This window comes from Nyctereutes procyonoides, unplaced genomic scaffold (assembly GCF_905146905.1).
Source record: "Nyctereutes procyonoides isolate TBG_1078 unplaced genomic scaffold, NYPRO_anot_genome, whole genome shotgun sequence".
In the NCBI taxonomy this organism is placed as follows: domain Eukaryota; kingdom Metazoa; phylum Chordata; class Mammalia; order Carnivora; family Canidae; genus Nyctereutes; species Nyctereutes procyonoides.
This window is the reverse complement of record NW_026575041.1, coordinates 21,174,820-21,198,731: the sequence shown is the minus strand read 5'-3', so window position 1 is coordinate 21,198,731 and position 23,912 is coordinate 21,174,820. Positions and strand designations below refer to the sequence as shown.

Below are 23,912 nucleotides of genomic sequence, written 5' to 3'. Positions count from 1 at the left end.
CCTGGCTCTAAGCTGGCTCTGTTGGCATTTCACCACGACCTTGGGAAGGTGCCCCCACTTTCCTGCCTGGTTTCTCCCAGCTGGATAAAAAGAAATCCTGATAGCTGTCTCTAGCCAGTGCTACAGGCCAAAAAAGACATCCACAGGCTCTTTAGAAGGAAGGCCTTATGCACAGGAGGAGGGATGCTACACTTGTAGGCACTTGTGACACAATGTAGACGCAATGTGATGTAGACACTTTGCATGTGGCACTTCGGCCACTCATTGGATGCCCAGCATTGCTGGACAGAAAACAGACATGGGCGGTGTTTTTGGTTTGGTCATTTCCAGAAGTCCTGACACCATGGACTTTCCTCTTGCCCTCCCAACACTGTGCCCCTCGGTCAGGACCATACAGTGTTGGGAGGGCAAGGGAAGACTGAGGGGCACAGACACACAGACAACTGGAGAAGGGGCTGGCTTTGCAATTCTGTGTGTTACTTCTGTTTGGCAGCATCAGTGGCACATGCCTGGGAAGGTGTAACATGCGCAGAGTAGCAGTGAGAGGGAAGAAACGGGGAAGGGGGTTTTATTTGTCAGGATATAAACTGTTGACATCTAAAGAACACAACTTTTAAAAAATAAGTAAAGATACTTATGGCTACCACCCCCGACTACTTCCCTTCCAAGTAAAATGAGATGGAGAAGACAAATAGATGGGAGAGAAAGGAGGACAGAGACTACCACTGGCTCTGGCCAGACCCCTCTCAGGGGGTCTCAGCAGGACAGGACAGCAGATGGCCCCTGCTGGTGGTGGTGGCACCCTCAGAGCTCACACGTCGGGGACAAGATTTGGTCTGGGCTCTCTAAATGTGTCCCACCTGAGAGGCTGCCACATGCCAACTCTGGTGGTGCCTCGGTCTGCTCCCACCTTGGGGCTGGGACTATGAGCATGGCTGGGCATCACCAGCCAAATTGTCTCCATGGACCAAGGGTGGCAGGGTCTTAATGGGTGTGTTCAGGGATCCTGGTGTATACACCCCCACAAGGATGGACAAGGGGCAAATTGTTTTTCTGTACTTATCTCCTGACCTTAGACTTAGACATGCAGGAGACAGTGGGAAAATCGTGACTTTTCATCACCCGACTAAGGGTGGCACTCACATGGGTTAAGTCTGGACTGTGAGTCATTTGCTTCCTTGCCCTGATCTCCCAGCACCCACTGTGCTGAGGAGCACAGCGATGACCATTAAATGCTTGGCACACAGTAGGTGGCCAGTTCTCAGGGCAGGGCTCTCCAGAGCAACTTGTACCCTCTGGCTTCCCCTCCCCAGGATCTGCAATGTGCTGGGTCCATTATTAACTTTCCGTAGTACACTGACAAGTGAATCATGCATTGGGGTTCTGTTTACAGGCTCTCCTAAAAGCTAAATATTTGTAAAAGTCTGATCGACACTCTGCAAAATGAAAGTGCCAGGGACAAGGGAGGGATCGATGCCATCAACGTCCCTGAACAAAGTCAGACTGCGGCTAGCTCTGACTTGATTATGCCAGGAAAATGTGTTCTTCTCCCAGTCAGAAGTAGAACATTGGATGGAAAATCAGCCCCTCAGTCAGAGTCTGAGGTTTTCTGGATAGAAAACAGGCCAGGCCAGGCTGAGCCTGAGCCATGAAGCTGGGGCCATGGCTCGGTCAAGTCCCTGGGACTCCAATGTCATCATGACATTACTCACCAATTTGTGCTTGGATAGGCAAGTGGAAAGGCTCTGATGCACTGAGGAACGAGAGGCCACACTTGGTCAAGCCTGACATATAGTGCAAGTTCTGGCCTCTTAGAAGAGCAACTGGACCTCTCTCCATCGTCCCCATGCTCAGCTCTCCCTTAACTGCTGGGGGAATGGCGTGGGGAAGCTGGATGGCAGCAAAGGGGCACAACCCAGATTTCAATAAATCCCCCCTCTTCCATACAAAGGAACACTACCCAGCCACCAAAGATAATAAGACAGACCTATGTAAGTCCGTAGAGAAATCTGCCTACGATCTCTTGTTGAATGAAAGCAGAAAGTGGGACGAATTAGCACGACCTTCTTTTGAAAATTAATATCCATTCATACAGATCTATAAACTTCTCTATATGGGGGCACCTGGGTGGCTCAGCAGTTGAGTATCTGCCTTCAGCCAGGGCGTGATCCTGGGGTCCCGGGATCGAGTCCCGCATTGGGCTCCCCACAGCGAGCCTGCTTTTCCCTCTGCCTGTGTCTCTGCCTCTCCCTCCGTGTATCTCATGAGTAAATAAATAAAACCTTAAAAAAAAAGAACCCTCTCTATATGGTAGTATACAACTGTTACCGGTTTCGGGGGGTAGAGAGGGAGTGGCTTCATTTTGTACACTGCTGTATCATTTGTTTTTGTAACAAACATGTATTACTTGCATCATTTTTAAGTAAGGTTTCCCTTTAGTTTCCTCTTCCAGGTTCCCTGAAAACAATCCCTGAACACATGCAGTAAACAGCTTGGGATAATTCACATTTGGCTCAAATGTTACTGAGCATCTACTGTGGAGACCAGCCAGAGTCGCTGACGGACGCCCAGGCCGCGGGTGAGCGCAGTCATCTGCCCTCTGGCCTCCTGCTCGCGGGCTCGTGACAACCCTTCTCTCACCAAATCCTTAGGCCTGAGTCAGTCAGCAAATACTCGAGCACCTACTAGGTGTCACGACACGGGCCAGACCCTGATTCCCAGCAGTGAAGAAACAGACATGGTACCTGCTCCAAGTCATCCTACGGATGAGAAGTTTGGAGAACTTTCCTAAGGCCACTCGGCTTGTGATGGAAGAGGGGCAGTTGTTTTGGACTCTGGTGATCCCAGAGTCCCGAGGGACTCCCGAGGGAACACAGCATTCCAGCCTCACCTGAAAGAATGAGTAAGACTTGGGCAGACAACAAGCGACTCCCCACCAAAGGACCTGGGGGGCAGGGGCGGACGGGAAATGCAGAGAGCAGATTGGGGCCACGGGGGTGGGGGGGTGGGGGGGTAGTTCCAGAGGGACCTGAGGGCGGGGTGGGAGGGGAAGTGGAGAGAAGCCAGCCTGGGGATGGGGCTGCGGGCGCTGTGCAGGGCACGAAAGCCTTCTGAGCAGCTTGATCCTGGGGCCCCGGGAACTAAGAATTTTGTTGCCGTTTCCCTCAAGGGGCTGGTGAGGTGGTCAGCGGAGCTTCAGAAAGCTGGAAGGGAACAGCGTTGCCCAGTCTCTCTCCGGAGCCAGCCCGCGTGGCTCTGGTCCCAGCCCGACCACTCACAAGCTCTAGAATTTGGGGCAAGAGACTTCACTTCCCTGCCTCTTGGGTTCTCCCAGCGTGACATGGGGACGTGTCAAGAGTTCCGGCCTCAGAGCAACTGCAAGAACTCAATGTCCTGATACAGAGGTTCGCAGGAGGGCGGGCTCGGGGCGAGGAGAAGTGCGCGCCTCTGCTCGGCTCTCCGGTGTCCACGTCCAGGATGGAGCGGCTGAGGGGCGGCAGGAGGGGCTTACCGCCGTCTGAGAGATGAGGTCTCGAGGAAGCCTGTGAGGATGGAGGGTCAAAGTGCGGAAACAAGACGGGGGCCAGTGAACAGGGCAGGAATGACTGGCCAACAGGGGGAAGGGGGAGGAGCCCAGGATAACTAGGGCTCCGGGGCTGCGGGCAGGCCGCGAAAGCCCCGGCTGGGCCGCCACCGCGATTCGGGCGCTGGGGAGTCCACGCACACAGAGATCACTCAGCACGATCACTCAGCACAATCGAGGATTTCATTTGACGGGAACACCGAAGCCCTTCTGTTTGTTTACGCTCAACATCTCTGACCATGAACTCTGAGGTCTCGGGACATGGCTAAGGAGAAACAAGGCCCGAGAGCAGGCCGTGTGGTGTCGTCTAAGGCAGGGTCCCCTCTCCCCCGCGCTGCCCACCAGGCTCACCCTGTGTGAGCAGTCGTGTCACTCTAGTGTGAGTCTGTGTCTCACAAACAGACCAGAGGCTTGGATCCAGCCTCTCATCCGGTGTAGGCTTCTGCGGGAAATGCCAGGTTTCCAAAAAGAGCCTCAAAAATGTTTTTTTTTTTTTTCAATGAGCCATTTGCCTACCAATTCTCTCTAGAACTATTATAAACAAACAAACAAAAATAAACCAATTAAAAATAAAAAACTCCTGAAAGCCGAAGGCTGCAGTATGGTACATGGAGAGAACGGGGGTGGAACAGGCCTGTTTCCTCATCTGAAACTTAGGTGACAGCACGGTCACACCCAGCCTGGTGCTGTGGCAGCCACGACGTTCAAGAGCCAGCTCGGTGGCTGTTAGGTCCGCTCTCACTCCACAGTCAGAGGGCTGAGGCCAAGCAGGATGGGAAGCTGTGTTCTTGGGGGTGCACATTCTTTTACTCCAAGTTACCTGACCCCCCAGTCTGTGAGCCTGCTGCTCTGTCTGCACATGGAGACCTGGACAGAAATCCACACCGGATGGGGAGGGCCTCATCTGGGCGCCATAAGGGAAGAGTCTGGAAGGCGAAATGTCATCTGGTCAACAGAGCTCAGGCCACCTGGTCATGGTACCGATGTCCCCTCCTTGCTGGATAAAAGGATGACAGAAACAATCAAACAGCAACATAGTTTGATGACAGACAGCTCCTTTTATTCCATCATCACATTTTTTTTTTTTTTTTAAGAAGGGGATTTCACGGCTCCTGATTCATCTCTCATTTGGACCTAACTCCTGATTATGAAGAGCCTAGAAATCCAAAAGGCACTGTTACCTGTGTCATGTGCGGGGCTCCAGCCCAGGATCTCAGGACAGAGATGGCATCCTTCAGGGTACAATTCAGGGAGCAGCCACACAAGACTGGGGGTGAAGGGGCTTCTCCCCTGTGGTGCATAAGGGGCTGAGAGAGGTCAGAGGTCAGGAGGTACCTCACCCTCACACGAGCTGCAAGCACCAGGTCAGGGTGAGTGGATGGCTCAGAAGGGGCCCCATCTGAGCTGTCCTCAGGCCGTCTTCCCAGAGTGGTCCTGACAGGTGGAGGCTGGGGAGCTGCATAGTTCGTCCTATAGGCTGCACGGTTTACACCCCCACAGTGCAGAGATCTGGGGTTCCTGTAGAGAACCCCTCTGAGTGGAAGCCAGGGCAGGGTAGACCCAAGCAGGTGGGAGCTTGAGCTCTCCCACCTCCCAGCACCTACCTCCTTTTACTGCAGGCTCTGGGTCAGGTGGACCTGCGTCAAATCCCGCTCTGCCATCTTCTGCACGTTACTTAAAGTTGTTTCTGTCTCAGTTTCTTTATTTTTTAAGACTTACTTATTCGAGAGAGACACAGAAAGGCAGAGACACAGGCAGAGGGAGAAATAGGCTCCTTGCAGGGAGCCTGATGCGGGACTTGATCCCAGGACCCCGGGATCACACCCTGAGCCAAAGGCAGATGCTCAACCACTGAGCCACCCAGGGGCCCGTTTCCTTGTCTTTAAAGTGGGGATGATAAAGTTGTGAGGACCGAGGAGGTGATGTGTGTAAGGCACCCCAGCCATTACTGGGGGACTAGAGGCTCATCCCCTGCCGTCTCTGGGCTCACTTCGAGGCAGCTCCTCCCATGCTAGGGCAGGGGGTGCATGAGAAGAGAGGCACCCCTGAGAGAGGCATGAGCAGAGGATGAGCAAAGGGCATCGTCTCCTCCCCTCACAGGGTCCTCGGGGCCTCTCATATTTATATCCTGTTCTCCTGTTGTAGCTGCCCGGGCTCCTGCCAAGGGTTCACCAGTTGACCACATGACTCCTTTCTCCCACAACTCCTCCCTCTTCCTGTGACCCCAAAACACGAACCGGGCAGATCCACCTCCCATGTCCATCATGCGGCGCAGAGACACACCTGACTCCAGCCCAGGCTGAGCCGTGTGAGTCCATTCCCGGAATCACAGTGGTCCCTGGCAGGCTCTGAAGCAGGAACCCCAGAAGAGGACACTCTGTGTGATTAAAGGAACACCATCTCCCCAGCCCAGCCTCCCTGCATTTCCCCTTTCCTTATTTGTCTAGAGGAGCTGGGAGTGGGTGGATGACCAGCTCCAGGGCTCTGGATGACTCACTTCCTTCCGAGAATCAAGAACGGGTGTTGGTGGAAGCACCACGAGGCCCACCGGGGGTGGGGGGTCAGGGGTACTAGATGCTTCTGGAAGCAAAACAGCAAGCGAGACTGCCTCCAGGCAGCGAGATGACATTTTTTTTTTTTTAAGAATTTATTTATTTATTCATGAGAGACACTCAGAGAGAGAGAGAGAGGCAGAGACACAGGCAGAGGGAGAAGCAGGCTCCATGCAAGGAGCCCAACATGGGACTCGATCCCGGGACTCCAGGATCAGGCCCTGGGCTGAAGGTGGCACTAAACCACTGAGCCACGCTGGCTGCCCAAGATGACATTAAACTTATCACATATACACGTTTTTTGGGGAAAGAAAAGAACAAGCATGAGAGAAAGAAGGGCTATTTTATCCCTTTATTATATACAATATTAAGGCACAAGTTTAAGCAGCAAATAGGAAAATCTTTGGCTGACCAACAGTATTAACATCTGCCGTGGGGGACCCGCTGCATTCCTGGACACCCCCTGCCCCTATACACATACGCACCTGGGCTGTGCAGCTCTGCAGCCCGCCCCCCTTCAATACACACCAGCAGACGAAGATGCCAGAATGTCACACCAGAGGCTGCTGGAGGGAACACCGCACGCTGCCACCATGCACAGCAATGACTCACATGGCCAGTGGAGTGAGTGGTGGCCCGAGGGCCATCCAAGTTTTGGCTGAGGTTGGTGCCCGCGCCTGCCCTGGGTTCATAGAATTTCACACAGACTCTGTCAGTGCCCTGTGGAGGAGGCGGCTCCAGGGTCCCTCCAGGGAAAACACCTTAATGCAAAGAAAACCACAGCAGATACACTTGCTTACATTCTGTTTTGTAATAAATACTCGCAGGTGTCTACAGGGGACCGGAATCCTAGGTAAAATCACATGTAAACACACAACTGGGCATTGACATTTAGGGAGCTGATACGAGAAAATGCTGTGTATGTACCCCATTACTTTGAGAAGAGTATTTTAATTCTGTGAAGAAGCAAGCTTTTATGACAAAGAAACACCTTGGTCATCGCGTTACATGGCAATTACATGCACTTAAGTATTACAGGGCTTTACAGAGCACCCACTGGAGGTCTATACTAAGGATTACACATTCCGTCTGTGCATACGCACAGAGGTGAACACATACAAGGCATGGCAAGAGAGGAGATTTTTAAAAGCGAACCCACCTGAAGTTACATGTAGTGATGACCACAGTCCTTGGAAGTGGTCACTTCAAGAGGCTCTAGGAGTCCAAAGACTCACTCCAAGGAACATTTTTGGGATTTTCTTTTTTTAAAGCTAAAGTGGTGTGACTTTCATCACCCATCTTTATTTGTTCAACTGGGATGATTTCCAAACTTAAATCCACCCTCAAAGGATGAAGATTTCTCATCTGTAAGGATAATCAAACGAATGTCCCAGGTGCCAAAGGCCATTCTAACAGAGGTGTTCGCAAACTGTTTCTCCTGGGGCAGTGGGGCAGCAATCAGCATAGAGTCTCCCAAAGGGTCAGCGCTTGAGGAAGAGGTGAGATCAAATGCTTGGATCTTCCGCATATTAAGAAAGAAAACCTGACACGCAACCTTGGAGTCATACCCATACGTATGCACAGACATGCACACGTCTTTATATATCATTATTAAACAAGAAAAGGATATACTACTTAAAAGGAAGAGAGAAAAATCTGCTCATTAGTTCCAGAAGAAATGCTTTACTGAAATGCTGACCTTAAATGCTCCCAAGTTGGTCAGCTTCTGGAAGCTTCTTTTTTTTTCTTTTTTTCTGGAAGCTTCTTAATTACTCTGCCCATCTCCCACCAAGCCACACACATCAGAGGCAAGCTGATTAAACAGTCCTCACATTGAGGGAAGACATTTTAAACACATCAATTAATTAGCAAAAAAGAAGAAAAGCAAAACCACATTTCTAAAGTCTCTACCCCGGCTGCCCCAGGCTCAGGGGTGGGAAGGAGACAACTGTAGGCTGGGTTCTCTGTGGCTACGTGACGGCTTTACTGTTCGAGAGTATCCATGGGCTCCCACTCCCCACAGCCACGGGACTGCTCTGCTCAGGGGTGCAAGTTCATTCTCAGCACACAGAAGCATACCCTTTGACTCAAGCACAGGCTGGAACACGACTTTGGTTCTGGAAAATCAGCTCCGAGCATCATGCATGAGCTCCCTGCTTCGAGACCTTTTAAAGCCCCGATCTATTCTTCACTGCGTCCCGGGCATTCAGCCTCACCTGACATCTGTGCTCGCAGCGGTCTCTGCCAGTCAGAAGGCTGCCCGGGAGCAGGTCTGTCTTCCCATCAGGAGGACACAGGGGCCGGAGAGTGACCCGGGGGAGAGAGGGAGTGATGGCCAGCTCCTTTGCAGTGGCCAATCCCACAGCCTGTCCCCTGAGCAACACATCACTGCAGTCTCCGTTCCGAGACCAGGATTCCCACAGAGCAACTCTCTCGCGACTGGACCCCAGGCTGGTGCAGCCACATCCAAGAGCCAGCCCTGCAGAACAGGACAGAACAGGGCCCCACCACTCTCTATCCACAGGCCTGCCTGGAATGGGCTGGATTCCACACCCTCACTGGCTGCCGAGCTCCAGCAGGTGGAAGATAAGCCAAGAGAAGAAACTGCTAAGAAAAGGTTCTGCAACGAGTGGCTAGAATCCAGTAGCATCTATTCCATAAGATACCCCGGTCAGCACACAGAAACCACCAGAAGGCCCATCCCGGGAGAAGCCCGATTACCCTGGCAGGTGTTCACATAAAGCCAAAGCCTTTACCCTTCACTCCGAGACGGGGCTCGTGAGGTCCATAATCAGACCCCACGGGCAAGTCCTGAAGTCCAGGCCTCTGGATAACACACAAGTGTTTTTGAGATGGATTTTGTGGCCCTGCGATGATGGAACACTAAGACTTCCGTCTGTTCCTCGTGTTTATGGGCAATTCTAAGAGTCTGGGGCTGTGGTCCTCTTCCTCAGTTCCCGAGAGGTGTGGCAGCTATGTGTGTGTACCTTTGTGTTTGTGTGTGTGCTGTGCCTGTTCACACACCATAGACGAGGCCAACGTGGGCCAAGACATGGCCTCAAACATGGTTCTGACCCATGTTGGTGGTGCTGCAGCCTGTGACAGGCCCTCGTCCAGATGCCACTGCTGTGAGGCTTTGGGGAGGGACCGAAGCTCCTTGAGCCCATTTCTTCCACTGTGAAAGAAGGCTGAACTAGGCCTTGCTCTGCAGATGGCTCAAGGACTCATTAAAAGATGCTCACCACCTTGCTTGCCTACAGCCAGCACGAAAAAAGAGCTGGGATTTATTTTTCTGAAAATCAAATGAGATAAATGATTGTAAATTGCCTAGAACTGCAGAGCAGATGCTCGGTATTTGCAATCCCTTGCTCCTACGTGTCAGCCAGCAAGGCTTCGAGAAAGCTACGAACATGAAAAGCATCAGGGGGCCCTGGCGTGGCAGGAAATCTCCCAGAAAAGAACACACCTAAAAGCTAGAGGTCCCTTTTCTTATGGGAGAGTCTAAGCAAGTTAGAAGAAAGAAGACTGCCAAAGTGCACAGCACAACCGAAAACTGGTGACGTCTGTGTTTGCACTCTGACAATACACTTGGCGATGGGGGCAACCAAGGGCCGTACACGAGCCTGGAACCTGGTGCCAAAGGTGTGCTGGAGCAGAAAGACAAGGCTCGGGGGACAGGGGGCTGTGGCTCTCACCATTACCCATTCCTAGGGGAGACAGCTCAGTTTGCCGTGGCCCGGGTGTGGGTTGCAGGGACAGGCAGAGGAGACTTGCCCTCCTATGTCCAGACCTTGCTTTCATTTCTGGTCCATTTCCAACATTAATTAAGAGGTCAAAATACCTTTTTTTTGTTTGTTTGTTTGTTTAAACAACACATATTTATTGTGTCCTAATCCTTGGGACTGGAAGTCTCAGATCCAGCTGTGGGTGGGGCTGGCTCCTTCTGAGGTCTCTCTCCGTGGCATGTAAACACTATCTCCTTACTGTGTCTTTGCATGGTCATCCACCAGTGTGTGTCTGTACCCTAATCCACTCTTCTGATAAGGACTCCCATCATATGGGATCAAGGCACATTCTAGAGACCTCCTTATGACTCAGAAACCTCTGTAAAAACCCCATTTCCAAATACAGCCCCATTCTGAGGTCCTGAGGGTTGGGGCTTTGAAGTCAAAATACCCTTAAGAGAAAGAGCTGCCGTCATCTACACCTCACCAAAGTGATGGGAACAGGGACTGGGATGGGGCCTCCTGTGCCCTATCCCCATCCTCTGCATCCACATGCACACAGCCCCAGGCATTAGGCAGGCTGCTGATGCCTGCAGAACTGCTCCAGCTTCCCGGCCTGACAGGACTAGAGGAGGCTAAAGGCACAAAGCACAAAGCTCAGTGCCCACCGCAGAGGAGCTCGGGAAGAGACGGCTCCTGCTATGTCCCACTCACTGTGCCCCCTCTGGCCAAGGCCACGGATTTCCTCCCTCCCCCTCTCTAGTCTACACCTCAGTCCTTCTCCCACCACGACAATCTGGGGAGGCTACAACTCCACCTGCCTCATACATCACAGGCCAACTCCAAGGTAAGTCACCCAAGCAAAATTCCCTGCAGAGCGTTGTGCTCAATGCTCCTAAATGTCACAGGAGAAAGTCTCTGACCCAGGCCCCTTTTCTTTGTTACCTTAACGAAGCCCAGGGAAGGGGACCTGGGATAAGAGGATCCAGTTGACCTGGAGGGAGGAAAACCGCAGGAGCCTACAAGAACATGTGGCAGCCCGATTAGCTTCTCTTTCCTGATCTAGCCCCTCTTAGATCTGTAAAGCAAGCCCACGTCTGAGGAGTTAGACATGCCGTCACGCACAGGGGTAAGAGGCCCACTACCCCGACTCATTCCTGGATCTTCAACGTGGTCCTTCTGTCTGACTCCGGTCAACTTGGCCCAAACCGAAACCTCGAAAAACGTGACTTCACTGTACAAATCCTGGCCTGCTAAGTCACAAAGCAAGTTCACGACGGAAAAACACTGATGTGTTAACACAGAGACCTACGTGCTCGTCCACAGTGCGAGGGGCTGGGGAGAGTGGTGATGATGGTCATGAGCCACAGATTCGAGAACGTCGTACAAGCTGTCTGGTGACTCTCTGGAGGCCACCAAGTCAAGTGTCATTCATTGCCTGGAGGGCAATCCTGAAAGTCTCAGCCCAACAGAGCACCGAGGTGGAGCTGCCAAGCTCTGCGTGAGAGAGCAGATATGAGAGAGAAGAGCCAGAGCCCCGATCTGAATGCAGGATGTCGCAGTGACCACGGAATCTTCCGCCTCATCCAAACTTACCTAGTCCCCAGCCAGGAGATTAGCAGCTGCAGCCCAGTGACTCCAAGGGGGAGGAAGCAGCCAGGCAGCCAGCACACAGCTCTGTCCCACTGGTCACTATTAAACAGAGATCAGACTCTGCTCTCATAAATCCAAGACCTAAGGAATTCCACCGTGTTGCATGAACAAGGAGAAGTGATAGAAAAGAAGAGTGAAATTAAAGAGAATGAAGCGTAGGAAGTGATGAAACTCAGAGCAGTTAGGGAGTTTGAGCACCAAGATCATAATGCTCCCATCCTCTTCCATATTTACTGCCACAGCCAAAGAAGTTAAGAAGCCTCACCATTTCCTGAAAATCCAAACCAAGCAGGGAATTGGGTGCGAACCGCCTTCTAAATTCCCATCACCTACAGACACGTGTTCTCACTGCCACCCCCACCCCCCGCCATGTTCACAGGAAACTCCAATGGCACGGGTGACATTTATGTTGGTGCCAAGATGGGCTCTTGGAGATTTCTGGAAGATTCTTCTAAAAAACGACGACAACAACATGCTAAGAGGCAAGGAGAATGGGGGTATTTCAAGGAAGATCCATGTTCAGGTTTATGTGTTTATAACTAGAAAGCCGCTGTACATAGACCCTCCCTCCCCAAGAGATATATTTTCTATACAGTAAAAATCCCACTTCCGGTGACTTCTTGGTTTCCAAACCTACATGCGGCTTCTCTCTTCTCAACATACGGAATAGGAATCCACAGCATTCCCCTCATCTTCAGTCATGTAGGTTTTAAATGCTTACAAAAGTGTTCTCACTAATCTAAGGTCTTTGTCAGTTCAAAGCACTCCTGATTTCTCATCCACAACTTTCTTGATCTCTCTTCTCCATCTCGGCCATGTTCCAGGTTGGTCAAGTCCCCTTACAGAATGCAGCAGGGACACCAGCACTAGATGAGAACTTCCATCATCTCTCCGTCAGGGAACTCAGGTTTGTGGAGCACACTGCTCACGCGGCTTTTGTGCTCAGGGGACTTCCCGTGGCCCAGAGGGTTCTCTGCCAAACAGAACGGGATGTCAGCAGCCTGGCCCCACAGTGGGGTGTGGGCCTGGCCGGCTCTGTCTAAAGCAGAATCATTCCCAACACTGGCGCTCAGCACCAGCGTCTGCAGGGAAGGCCCACAGCGTGGACAACGGAAGTGATGGGCCGTGGGATTCAGACACAAATGACAGAACTAGGGCGGGGATGGCAAGGGTGACCCTGGAGATGTGTGCGGGAGGCCCTCGAGGCCACTCCCCCTCTGGGCACAATTGCAGCACCTACAAGCCAGATGCTTTTCAGCTCTTCCCTGTCTTGGGCAAGTGCATCTCAAGAATTCAATGCTCAATAAATGACAATGCTCTGTTGCCTTGTGTATTTTGGAGGATGAAAGTAAAGCAGCCCTTGGAGGACATGGTTAATTCATGCCCCCGAGGGCTCCACTTCCCCAAAAGAACTCAAGAGGGCTCTCCCTATGACTCAGATTGCTCCAAAGGCACGTCTGGTCTTTCCCTGGATGCTTCTGGACTCATGGCAAGTCCACCTCAGCCCGGGCGGTCTTCTCCTCCTAAATATTTAAAGCACCTCATTGGTCTGGCCTGAGATGTGTGCCAGAAGTCTACCTGCCCTCAGTCAAGAGGGTACCTGCAACCTTGAATCCCAGAAGGGTAAGCCCCTCGAAGGCAACACCTATGTACTCGGTGCCTCTAATGTGGTGCCTGGTACAAGCTCCCAAACACCTTGCGGGGGGAGACTATTCTCTAATGTCCCCAAGGGGGTCTATTCCCACACTCTGGGAAAAGGCTGATTACAAAACACACATTAAAGGGGTATTCAAGCTGCATATTCATATACATGGTAGCAAGTTAGAAGGGTCTACACACATTTCATTTTCATAAGAAGTGCATTAGGGTAAGCATAAACCTAAAAAAGAAAACAAACAAACCCAAAACCCCATAAAGTGCGAGCTGTGTGGTGCTCCTGTTCCCACCCCCACTGCCACCCCCCCACCAGGTCCCCACTGAAGGTGCCCTCTTGGGCCAGTGTTGTATGGTTTTTCCAAGGGTAAAGGGAAGGAAAAGCCTCATACCCGATTTCTCCGCAGTCCCTTTGGCCAGCGGGTGTTTTAGGATGGGGCTGTTGGAGGGGGTCACGCTCAGCCTGCCGCGGCTGGGCAGCGAGGCTGTGCTGGGCCACCAGAGTTCAGCACTCCTGTCCGTCTGGGTGCTGCTGTCCTTGCTGCCTGTTTTGGCGTGGGCGCTGCCGGCCGAGTTGGTGAGGGCGCTGGGGGACAGCACTGCAGCCGGGGGCATGGAAGCGTGTTCGTGGTGCTCCTTCCCCAGCAGCAACCCTGAGGGCACAGGGACAGCTTTTACAATGCTGCTCTTTAAACAAAAACCAACCAACCCCCCCACACCCCACTGCCCCAGTCTTGGAGACCATTTCCTTCTTGACTGAGCACTGCTTCCTTCATTCACTGGTTCATTGACCACGTGCATTTATAAGCACTTACCATGTGCCTGGGAAGACAGCAAGCACTGAGGGGATTAAAAAAAAAAAAAAAAAAAAGACCTAGTCCATTTTCTAAAACTATGTGGGTTTTGATTTTTTTTTTTTTTGAGGACAGTTAACAGAAGTTAACTGGTTATGATGAATTGTGAAGAACAGTGGGATAAAATTATGCCCAGGGTAGTAAGAGATGCCTAACAGCCAGCACAGAGGGGAGGAGGTGTTCCTGCAAGGGTTTCTAGAGACCATGCTGTAATATGGCCCGGGGGGTGGGGTGGGAGGGTGGGGGGTGGTGAGCCTTAAGCAGCAGGGGTGCACTTAAGAAACCTGAAGGCTTCCTAGATCTGAGACATGGTCCCAGCAGCCCACAGGACTGCCCCCCTCTTGGTAATGGATGGTCTTCCGTAGGCCCACGTTCAAAAACAAACGTGCTCCCAGGCCTGGGCCACACTGGGTTGTTATTCCAAAGGAGAGCCCTTGCAGCAGAGAGTTGTGGCCCGCAGGAAGCAGGGAGCCAGCTGGGCTTCCGAGCAGTAGAGCTCGGGGTGGAAAGGGGACGTGCTGGCCAGAACAACTTTTGTATTTCTAAGCGGTGAAATAGGGTGCACGTGCAGCAAAGCCCCAGCACTCCAGAATACTAGCCCAGAGAAAGGGTGGTAAGCACGATCAGGTCTCTGTTCACTTGATGAGCCAGCAATTCATACAGTATCCTTGTCAGGGCTTTTCAAGGTGCCCAACAGTGCTGCTCGAAATGGAACATGCAGATCAAGTACTTGGATGTATCATCAAAACAAAGGTTTGACTCGGTGGGGACTAGGGTTCTGCTGCTTGAAGGGGCCCCCACGGACCTCACTGTGAGGAACAAGGGTCTTCAGCTCGCTGCCTCTTGCACATCAGCCCTCCTTCTATCTTACAACACTCCTGTGACACAGGTCCTGTTGTTACCTTCCGTTTTATAGAAAAGGACATGGGAACTCAGAGATATAAACAGCTCGCAGCTAAGCAGCAGCAGAAATGGGATTCGAATGCAGCTATCCTTGACTCCAAGTCCAACCCATGTCCCTTCCACCTCATTGCTCTGCCTGTCTAACCTCCACAGTCCTATAAGGATGCCCTGGTGCAAGCAAGTCACTAGCCAGTCATCCCACTGAGGAGCCCTGAGCCATCCGCAATGCACCCACTGTCACCTCTACCTCTTTCTAGAGCCCATGAAGTAAGAGATAATGGGAACATTTGAGGATTTCTGAGTGTGTTGTGGCTGCACAGACAGAATTTTGAGGTCCTCAGGCTCCCAGGCCTGGCTCAGACGTGCCCAACGCTAGTGGTTACAGGCACAGACTGGAGGGGAATGCCTGCCCGGCTGGATGTCACAAACCACCTCTGCCAGGGAGGGCTCCAGCACGTTTCAGACTCCTTTACCAGACCTGCCCTCGGCTCTCTGAGCGGGGGATGGAGCTACGTGTCCTCGGGAGGGTCTCTGCTGATCCCAGCTGCTGTCCACAGACATCCTCTTTCAAATACATTTCCTCGGGGGGCAGGCGCTGCTGAAGTGACCTGTGGAGGGACTTCAGAGACTCCGGCTAGGCGCCTTTGGTCCCCCGACTCTCAGGTCTGCTCGGGAAGCTCTTATCCCCTTTGGCACAGAGCAGCCAGGCTCCCCTGGGGTCCTGTACTGAGGAAGACTGGCTCTCGGCTCCACAGATAAACAGAACACACTCTGAGCCGAGGAAAGGCCTCAGTGTGGGGCCAAACCCTTGGAGCCCACAGAGTGCAGGGGAACCGCGAGGACGACGGGCCTCTGGGGTGCTGCCTGCTTCCCTGACTCAGCCAGCCCTGTCAACGGGCCGCCCTCGCCCTGGGAGGCCTACCAAGGCTGCGATCACATCTGTGGAATCTGCTCGAAGGTCTGCCTGTGTAACTACAACACAGCAAAAACCACCACCCACCACCTTCAGGCTCGAGAGCGCTTCTTCCAAAGAACCCTCTCCCCACTGTCACTCTGCCCTCCCCTCAGGCACACGGCATAAAGCAGGGCAGACACAGCCTGGCTTTTCCAGACACAGAGGCAGGACTGGAGCCAAGCTCAGAAGCCTCGAGGCTCTGGGCTGTTCCCATTAGAACACCATGTGTTGTAAGGGTCACTGCAACTTTGTGCAATACTGATACCAATTATGATGCGCATCAACCCGCGGCTGATGGCTGCTCTCGTCCTGTGGCTTTGCTTACACGTATCTCATTGAATTTCCACAACTCAAGTATCACTGACGATCCTCCCCATTTTACAGACGAATACACAGATGTGGAGATAGTCAGGGACATTTCAGCATTCCACGGGCAGTGGAGCCAGCGTGCCAGAAGAAGGTCAGAACCCATTCCACCAGATGAGGTCACCTCTCTGAGTTTGTGTCATTCTTGCTTTTTCAGGTCCTGAACCAAAGGAGGCATGGGGCTCACCTATGCTCCCCTTCCAGGTCTTCTCCTCTTTCTTCTCTTCGGCTAACTGGCTGCTGGTCAGCGAGGTCTGGCGGGAGTGCGTCCCGGTGGCCGCGGCAATGGACGGGACGGAGCGGGCAGGACGCAGGCTCGAGGAGTCTGACTTCCCAGCGTCTTTCCGGGATCGCTGCTGCAGGACTTTAATCATGGCATCCTTCTCTATGATTTTGGCATGGAGATTCTTAATACTATGTAACAGAACAAAACCAAATGGTCATAATCAAAAACGATTTGGCTAGAAAAACTCAAAACAATGCTCTCGGGGTGTCCCAGGGACTTGAATTGTAACTAAGGGATGAAGAGTTAAGTGTAGGGGTGCCTGGGTGGCTCAGTGGTTGAGCGTCTGCTTTGGCTCAGGGTGTGATCCCAGGGCCCCAAGATCAAGTCGCACATTAGGCAAGAAGCCTGCTTCTCCCTCTGCCTATGTCTCTGCCTCTCTCTGTGTGTCTCTTGTGAATAAATAAATAAAATCTTAAAAGAAAAAAGGAGTTAAGTGCAGCTTAAGTCTTTACACATTTCTAATCTGCAAATTGTATAAAATGAAACTTTTGTAGTAGATCAGAGGGGCACACCTTCTCTGGCCTCTGTGGAGAATCTGGGACCCCCTGGGACCCCAAGGACACACAGACAGAATGGCTGTGGCCTCGCAGCAGGGACCTCCTGGACCAAGGTGTGCTCAGGAGGGAAACTCAAAAACGCTGAAGTCTTACACAGGGTTGGTTTTCCATTAAAGTCAATTTCCCCAATTTCTTTTCTTTTCTTTCCTCTTTTCTTTTTTCTTTTTTCTTTTTTCTTTTCTTTCTTTTTTCTTTTCTTTCTCTTTCTTTCTTTCTTTCTCTCTCTCTCTCTCTCTCTCTTCTTTCTTTCTTTCTTTTTCTTTCTTTCTTTCTTTCTGATTTTATTTACTTATTCATGAGAGACAGAGAGAGAGGCAGAGACACAGGCAGAGGGAGAAGCAGACTCCACGCAGGGAGCCGAAGGACTCGATCCCAAGTCCCCGAGATCACAACCTGAGCCAAAGGCAGAAGTTCAACCACTGAGCCACCCAGGCGCCTCTCCCCATTTTCTGAGAAAAGAAAAAAATGAAAGACGGACAGGTTTTCTGGAAAAAGATGATTTTATCCCTGATGGCCCAAAACGCAAATCAGAAAGCATTTGGTTTCTTTTCATTGCTTGGGTATCAATGGCTGAGACCTTCCGCTGTTCAGAGCAGGCCTGGGCCACACTGGGACCCCCACACTAGCGGGTCCCATGGGGGTCTTGAGCACAGCCACAGTGGAGCCTGGTGGCGCAGCCATGCACACGGCTGTCCCTTACGTGTACTCCATGTCCTGACACCTCCGGGTGGCCTGCACCACCTCCTCCTCCTCCTGCCAGATGTGGGCCTCCAGCGAGCTCTCACCGTAGCTGCCATTCCTTGAGTGGTTGATGATCGTGGTGTCCCTGGGAACACAGGACACACAGACAATGATGTGGATGCTCCTGCTGAGGGATATCTTTCCACCAGCTCCTTTACTCACTCTCCCTCTCCTACATCCTGGCCAATTGTTACCTTAAACTTGACAGAATTAAGAAAGCATCTTGGGAAGACAAAATAAAATCCAAAGATGAAAATTCCCCGTTCCCACAACTAATGACCTTGTGTATTAAGCTACAAGGCCTGGTGTGGACACTGCACCCTAAGAGAGGGGGGCCATTGTCATTGTATTTGTGTTTCCATGCTTATACCCCTTTGTACTTATCCTTTTTCAGTCATAGTCAAAGTTTTATTTCCATTTCTCACCCACCTAGAAGCTATTTCAGTAGTTTACAGTAAAAAGGAGACTCAGCAAATACTTGGAAACACATGTTGGTCCTCTCGGATGGCGGTTCAGCTGAAATCTTCCCTCAGGCCTGCGTCCTAGCTCACTTCTGGCTTTACGAGCCCCGGTGTGACAGCCACACCGGGTGGCAAAGCAAAAAGACAAAGACATATACCTGTCATTGGAAAGTCCAACCAAGGAAGTGAAGCAAGGGGAGGGACAAAGTAGGTTAAGATGCAGGGTAGCTGGAAGCAGGTATCTGAGGAAAATAACTGGTCAAAGTTCACTATGCCTCCACTGGTTTTGGTGATTTAATTACTCCTAATTAAGGAGGATTGGTGAAAAGAAGATAACTGAGCCAATTAGGTGATCTAGGTATATCTCACTACAAGGCACACTAGTGTCTTGGGCTAGTGAATGCCAAATTGACAAATGATCCAGGCAAAGATTTTGCATCTCTTTAACTTCTTATTCCAATGCTGCAATCATATTTAAAATCTTAATAGCTTTTTTCCAAAATACACAAGAAGAGCAAAGAGAACTCCTTTCATCTAATGACAGCTATCAATGAATAGCATTTCCTTTATGCCAAGGATGGGCTAAAGCACACTACACACAGCCTCTCATGCAGTCCTCACAGTAACCTGGGTAGCTGGCATCATCATACTCATTTTACAGATGAACAAATAGGCTAGGCGACTTTGTAAAAATGCCTAGTTAGTGAAGGTAGAGACAGATGCAAATCCAGATATTTCTGTCCATGCCCTGAGCCATCATTCTATACTGACTCTTTTTTTTTTTTTTTTTAGATTTTTTTTTTTACTTGAGAGCGAGCAAGCTCGAGCACGAGCAGGGGGCAAAACAAAGGAGAAGGAGAAGCAGACTGCCTGCTGAGCAGGGAGCCCAACAACATCCTGGGACTCGATCCCAGAACCCCAGGACCATGACCTGAGCTGAAGGCAGACGCCCAACCAACTGAGCCACCCAGGCAGCCCACTTCCTGTGTCTTTATGAAGAAGGCTTCAGTGAAAGGAATGAAGATAAACCAACAAAGTGGGTGCACATGAGAGTGTGGCATTTGTGGGAAATGCAGCTGAAAATAAACCACAAGACCAACTAACACAGAAAACAAGCAAAAGCTGTTAACATATGGATAGCCAAAAAAGCACTTTGGAAGAAATGCTCTCGAGCATCACAGGTTGGTGGTGGCTTTTACTGTACTGTTGTTGTGCAGGCAAAATTTTGAGGTGAATTCTGTAGATTATGAATTCACCCTATAGCGCACAAAAATCAATGCAGAAATTAGTCCCTAGAGAAAACATTTTCAACCTATTTACTTTTGGAAAATTCACACAGAGCCAGACACCAATTAAAAAAACTCATGTTTGGGCAGTCAGGGTGGCTCAGTGGTTTAGCGCCACCTTCAGCCTGCAGGTGCGGTTCTGGAGACCCGGGATCAAGTCCCATGTCAGGCTCCCTGCATGGAATGGAGCCTGCTTCTCCCTCTGCCTGTGTCTGTGCACCCGCCCCCCCACAACCCCGTGTGTGTGTGTGTGTGTGTGTGTGTGTGTGTGTGTGTGTGTGTCTCATGAATAAATAAAATCTTAAAAAAAAAAAAACAAAACTCATGTTTATGCTGCTAAGTAAAGATAGCAGGAAGAATCAGATCAAAACAACTCAGAAGGTAAATGTACATAAGACAAAAAAAATGAACTACATTGCATTAAAAATCTGTAAAATTTTCAAAGCCATAAAAAAGGCCTAACCCCTCAAAATTCTGACCAATGGTGCCAAAATGCACCAAGATGGGAAAAGCACTTGGTAAACAAAAATCATTGCTTATAAAGGTGAAGTATGCATCACTGGCTGGAAAGTCACAAAACGAACAGTTAGTCGTTTTTACCAGTTCACAGGCAGCCACATAAGCATCCAGATAAGAGCTCAGAATTTTGACCTTTGTCAAAAATTCATTTTTCCTTTCTCCCTTTCTATCAAAAGAAAAGCAGTGCAAAATTATACAGCATTAAGATTGGAGCTAAACACCCGACCTCCTCTGAGCTGACTTTCCCCAAGACTGTGGGAAAGAGTGGCCAGGAAGGGGAAGGTAATTTCCTACAGAATAATCAGATGCCCAATAAATACACAGAAAGCAAAGAAGGGAGTGGGGGGCAGGTAGGGGAAGGGCCTTGATTTACCTGTGCATCTGAGACTTCTAACTGGGCAGAGTAAGCAGCAGGGCTGGGTAAATCCCATAGGACTCCCACTCTTTGTAGGCAACAGACCAGTGTCCCTTGCCTGGAGGATGACGAACAAGGCAGGTCCTAGCACAGGTGAGTGGCTGAAGGTGGCACCCCCACCCCCGGCCTGTCCCTGTTTCCCTCTCCCAGGAGCCATTCATTCCCGGACTTCTAATCTGACAACCCACTCCTATTTGTCCCCTCAGGGCCCAAGATCCCAAACATGCACCTGTCCTGATAAAAGCACTAGGAGCGGAGACAAAGATGACCCACAAAGGCCTCCGTGTCATGCTTCCAAGGTACCACATTTATACTATCAGGGCTTTACTGTCCTCAGCTGGTGGACTATGGTGTGGTTCTTTGCTCATAACCAGCCAAGAATGACAATTTCCATTTCAGAAATGAGGTCAATTTTTTTTAAGATTTTATTTATTTATTCACGAGAGACACAGAGAGAAGCAAAGACATAGACAGTGGGAGAAGCAGGCTCCCCATGGGGAGCCCGATGCAGGACTCAGTCCCAGGACCCTGGGATCACCTGAGCCGAAGGCAGACGCTCAACCACTGAGCCACCCAGGTGCCCCAGAGTTGAAGGAAGTCAATGACACTCAGAAAGGCCTATGCAGAATCACGCACCCATAGTCGGCAGCAGAGGAAGAAGCCCTGAACACCGATGCCCCACCTGACTGGGCACTATTCTTTCCATTAAAGACCCCATGGAGTGAGACAGCTCCCAGGGCAATCATGCTGTGCCTCAGACCAAATCTGGCAAAGAAGGCTGAATTTCTCTATAACTTTATGATGGTCTGGGCTCTTCCTCAAGATAGAGGTGACGTATTGCCTTAGACAACAAAAAGCTGAAAAGAAAAACCTCTCATCTATGCAGAAATCCAGGCTCTGGTGTTGTCACCCATAGGCAGGAGGGCCGAACCAGACACTGCAGCTTCCTCCAGCGTTCCTGCCTTGCCTCTGGGGCCCCGCCACACCTCATACCTCTAAATGTCTATTCCTGCTCCTGGGTGTCACTTGGAGGGGCTACTGGGGCTGTTTTCCCTCAGAGACATACATAAACAACATGAAAGCACTAGAATTTGACCCCTAAGGGTCATTTCCCACAAGAGCCTGCAAGGTCTGTCTCTCCAGGTATGAATGCACTGTGGTGCCCAGTGGAGGCACCTATGCCTGTAGGGCTGGCCCTGCTCCTTCTCCAAGTTCCTGGGGACTCTTCTCTACATGAGTAATGAATGAGAGAGCTCACAAGACCTTACAGAGTCTCCTCCACCCCAACAAGCCTTCTCTTACTCGTTAAAGAAAGAACACATCCCCCAAAACATGGGACTGATTACAAGATGGGGCTGCATCCTCGGTGTTTGCTCCTCACCTGGTTCAGGTCCGACGCTCCCCCACAGGCTCCAACAACAGCCCATATTAAGTCCAGTTTCCCGGATGAGCCTCTGAGATTTGAGGATCTCCTCTGCGGATAGTGACCTTAAACTTCAATAAATCCCAAACAGCTGTGAATGCAATGCCCGCGGCATCTATGAGCCGACAGCAAACTGGTGGGGGGTAGGGAGGCAACAGAAGCCCTGACTGGTGGGATGCACCACCACTCAAGTGGGGGGGGCACTCACAGGTGAGCCCCAGCAGTTGGGGGAAACCACCTCCTCATTCAGACAAGAGGATGACATAACAGAATTCCTGTGTCAATTACTGAGCATTCAAAGCTCATTTTCAAAGGAAGAATAAGGCTGTGTGCCCACAGAAAGGACATAAAGCAGCAGAGGTAATAGCTGACAAAAGCAACAATTTCCAACCAAAAGAAACCAGGCTTCGGGTCACACACAGCTCCACGGGACACGCGGCCCCAGCGCTCACTGCCAGCATGACTGGGAATATACCAGGGTACCTCTCTGAGCCACGTTTCTCCAGCTACTAACAGTTCCTGTTGCACCCTCTGGCAAGGCGGCCCCTGAACCAGGTGAGGAGGGGATGCAGCCCCATCATCTGGTCAGGCCCACGTTTAACGAGGACTTAATCTCATCTGGCCCATGACATGCGCTGGTAAAAGAGAGTGTAACATGTACTTGTGCAACATCGCTCTTGAAGACCACCTAGTATCCCACTGTGTGGAGGTCCTCACAACTGAGCGAATGCTCTGGAGGCACCGCAGGCAGGCCTCACCTCTCAGCGGCCGCAGTGGCTGCAGCGTTCAAGGCGAAGTGTCGGATAGTACTCTCCTCCAGGTACTTCTGCTCCCACTTGGTCATGTCGGCCTCCAGGGCCAGGATCCGCTCCTCCTTCTCCCTCACAAGTTCCAGGAGGGCCGGGGCATTATATTCTGACATGCCGGCTGGCTGGCTGTTTCCGTGTTTCTAGAGAAGCAAGAGAAATATGCAGCATGATGCAGGGAAGGGGCACATGGGGTTCACAGATCCCGCAGCACACTCCCACAATGTCCCCCTGCTCCTGTTTCCTCTCCTACAGGGAAGACACAAATCCTACAGATCCTATTGCTAAGTAGGGTCACCTTCCAAATGCCTCCACCTCACCTTCTAAATTCCTCCACCCCTAATTCTTGTGGAATTCCGTAAGACAACCTTATCCTAATGTTAGAGGGGAGAAAACGAAGCTTCTGGGAGGTGAAATGAATTGTTCAGTCTCTCTCAGCTACTCAGAAATAGGATCAGACTAGGGCCCGAATGGCCACACAGCCCTGCAGGACAAGCAGCTTGTTGCAAGTCCTGCCATTAATTTATACCAAAAGCTAAAACAGGAACCAAGTCTTAGCCTTTGGGACAAGAGCATTTTCTCCGGAGTTCAAGGAAGCGATTCCCACTGTTTGGTTGTCCCTGAGGCTGGAAGGTTAAAATGGAAAGGCAAAGAAAGGGGAGCGAGATGTCCCCAAGTGCATGTTCCCCTGAGTGTAAGGCTCTCATCGGGGACACAGAGGAATGAGTGTCTGTCCCACTGAGGGGCCTCAGAAGCAACCACATGAAGGCATTTCATCAACTTAAAGGGGCTAACCAAAGTAAAGTAACCACGGAAACCCGTGAATGCAAGTCAAGCTCATTTTTCAGCCCTTTCTTTTCATCTGTGTCTGGAAGATAGGAAATAAAGTGACTGTGGTTTCTGGACTGCTCGCAAGCTGGGGATACTGACATTTCAGAATTCTTCCCTTTCAACTCAGGTATACTATTTCCTCTAAACAGCAGGACTTGCAGGATAGTGGGGGAGTTTGAGGAGGTTCTACCTTCAGAAGAGCATGATTTCCTCATCGTTCCATGTCCTGGGATGCACACTGCCCTCATGTTTCCCGGTGATCACAAACGGTAGATGCAGAGCTGCTTGCAAGGTGGGGGGGAGGGGGGCCTGAACACTTTACCCGGACCCACATCCACTACCC

At 51.0% G+C, this 23,912-nt stretch overlaps 1 protein-coding gene across 5 annotated transcripts in view; it reads right to left on the bottom strand.

Moving 5' to 3' along the window:
- Window positions 1–6,473: 6,473 nt before the first annotated feature.
- AMOTL1 (angiomotin like 1) overlaps window positions 6,474–23,912 on the bottom strand; it is a 147,657-nt gene continuing 130,218 nt past the window's right edge. For all 5 annotated transcript variants that reach the window (XM_055320824.1, XM_055320825.1, XM_055320828.1 and 2 more), the window contains 5 exons: window positions 22,691–22,881; window positions 17,788–17,913; window positions 16,432–16,658; window positions 13,559–13,819; window positions 6,474–12,486 (listed from right to left, as the gene is read on the bottom strand). In XM_055320824.1, the coding sequence (XP_055176799.1) occupies window positions 12,380–12,486; window positions 13,559–13,819; window positions 16,432–16,658; window positions 17,788–17,913; window positions 22,691–22,881 (912 nt within the window). In that variant the 3' untranslated portion in view covers window positions 6,474–12,379. The remainder of the gene's footprint in view (window positions 12,487–13,558; window positions 13,820–16,431; window positions 16,659–17,787; window positions 17,914–22,690; window positions 22,882–23,912) is intronic.